Here is a 393-nt window from a genome sequence, read left to right on the forward strand (position 1 = left end):
CCGGCGCCGCAGCGCGGTCCCTGACAGGAGATGTCTCCCCTCCACGACTGACTGGCTGCCGTCAGGGTTGATCCGGAAGGAGCCCATCTGGATGGTTTTCCTGGGGTCGACCTGGGCAATCTCCCACTCCAGCTCATCCACCAGTGCCCGGCACGCTGCGGGCGACGCAGGTGTCAACGGTGCAAAGCTAAAGGCATTGCCTGACCCCACACCCCAGCCCTGGCACCGACAGACCTGCGGCTGCCCAAACCCGCTGGGAGAAACTGGTGTAACTGGTGCCACCGGCAGACGGGGATGGCAGGTCTGCGGGGAGCGGGTCCCCGAGGCACCCTGTGGCCCACAAATGTCCGCCTCTCCCCGAGCAGGGTGAGCATGGATGGGCAGCAGCGGCCG

The 393-nt window shown here is 66.9% G+C and overlaps 1 protein-coding gene across 1 annotated transcript in view; it reads right to left on the reverse strand.

Annotated features, from left to right (window-relative positions):
• Positions 1-155, reverse strand: part of CNPY2 (canopy FGF signaling regulator 2) — a gene marked incomplete at both ends in the record, with an annotated part of 1,031 nt that extends 876 nt beyond the window's left edge. Inside the window, one exon of the mRNA XM_010283510.1 lies at positions 46-155. Within this exon, the coding sequence (XP_010281812.1) occupies positions 46-155 (110 nt within the window). The remainder of the gene's footprint in view (positions 1-45) is intronic.
• Positions 156-393: the final 238 nt, after the last annotated feature.

Source organism: Phaethon lepturus, unplaced genomic scaffold (genome assembly GCF_000687285.1).
Source record: "Phaethon lepturus isolate BGI_N335 unplaced genomic scaffold, ASM68728v1 scaffold49793, whole genome shotgun sequence".
NCBI classification, from domain to species: domain Eukaryota; kingdom Metazoa; phylum Chordata; class Aves; order Phaethontiformes; family Phaethontidae; genus Phaethon; species Phaethon lepturus.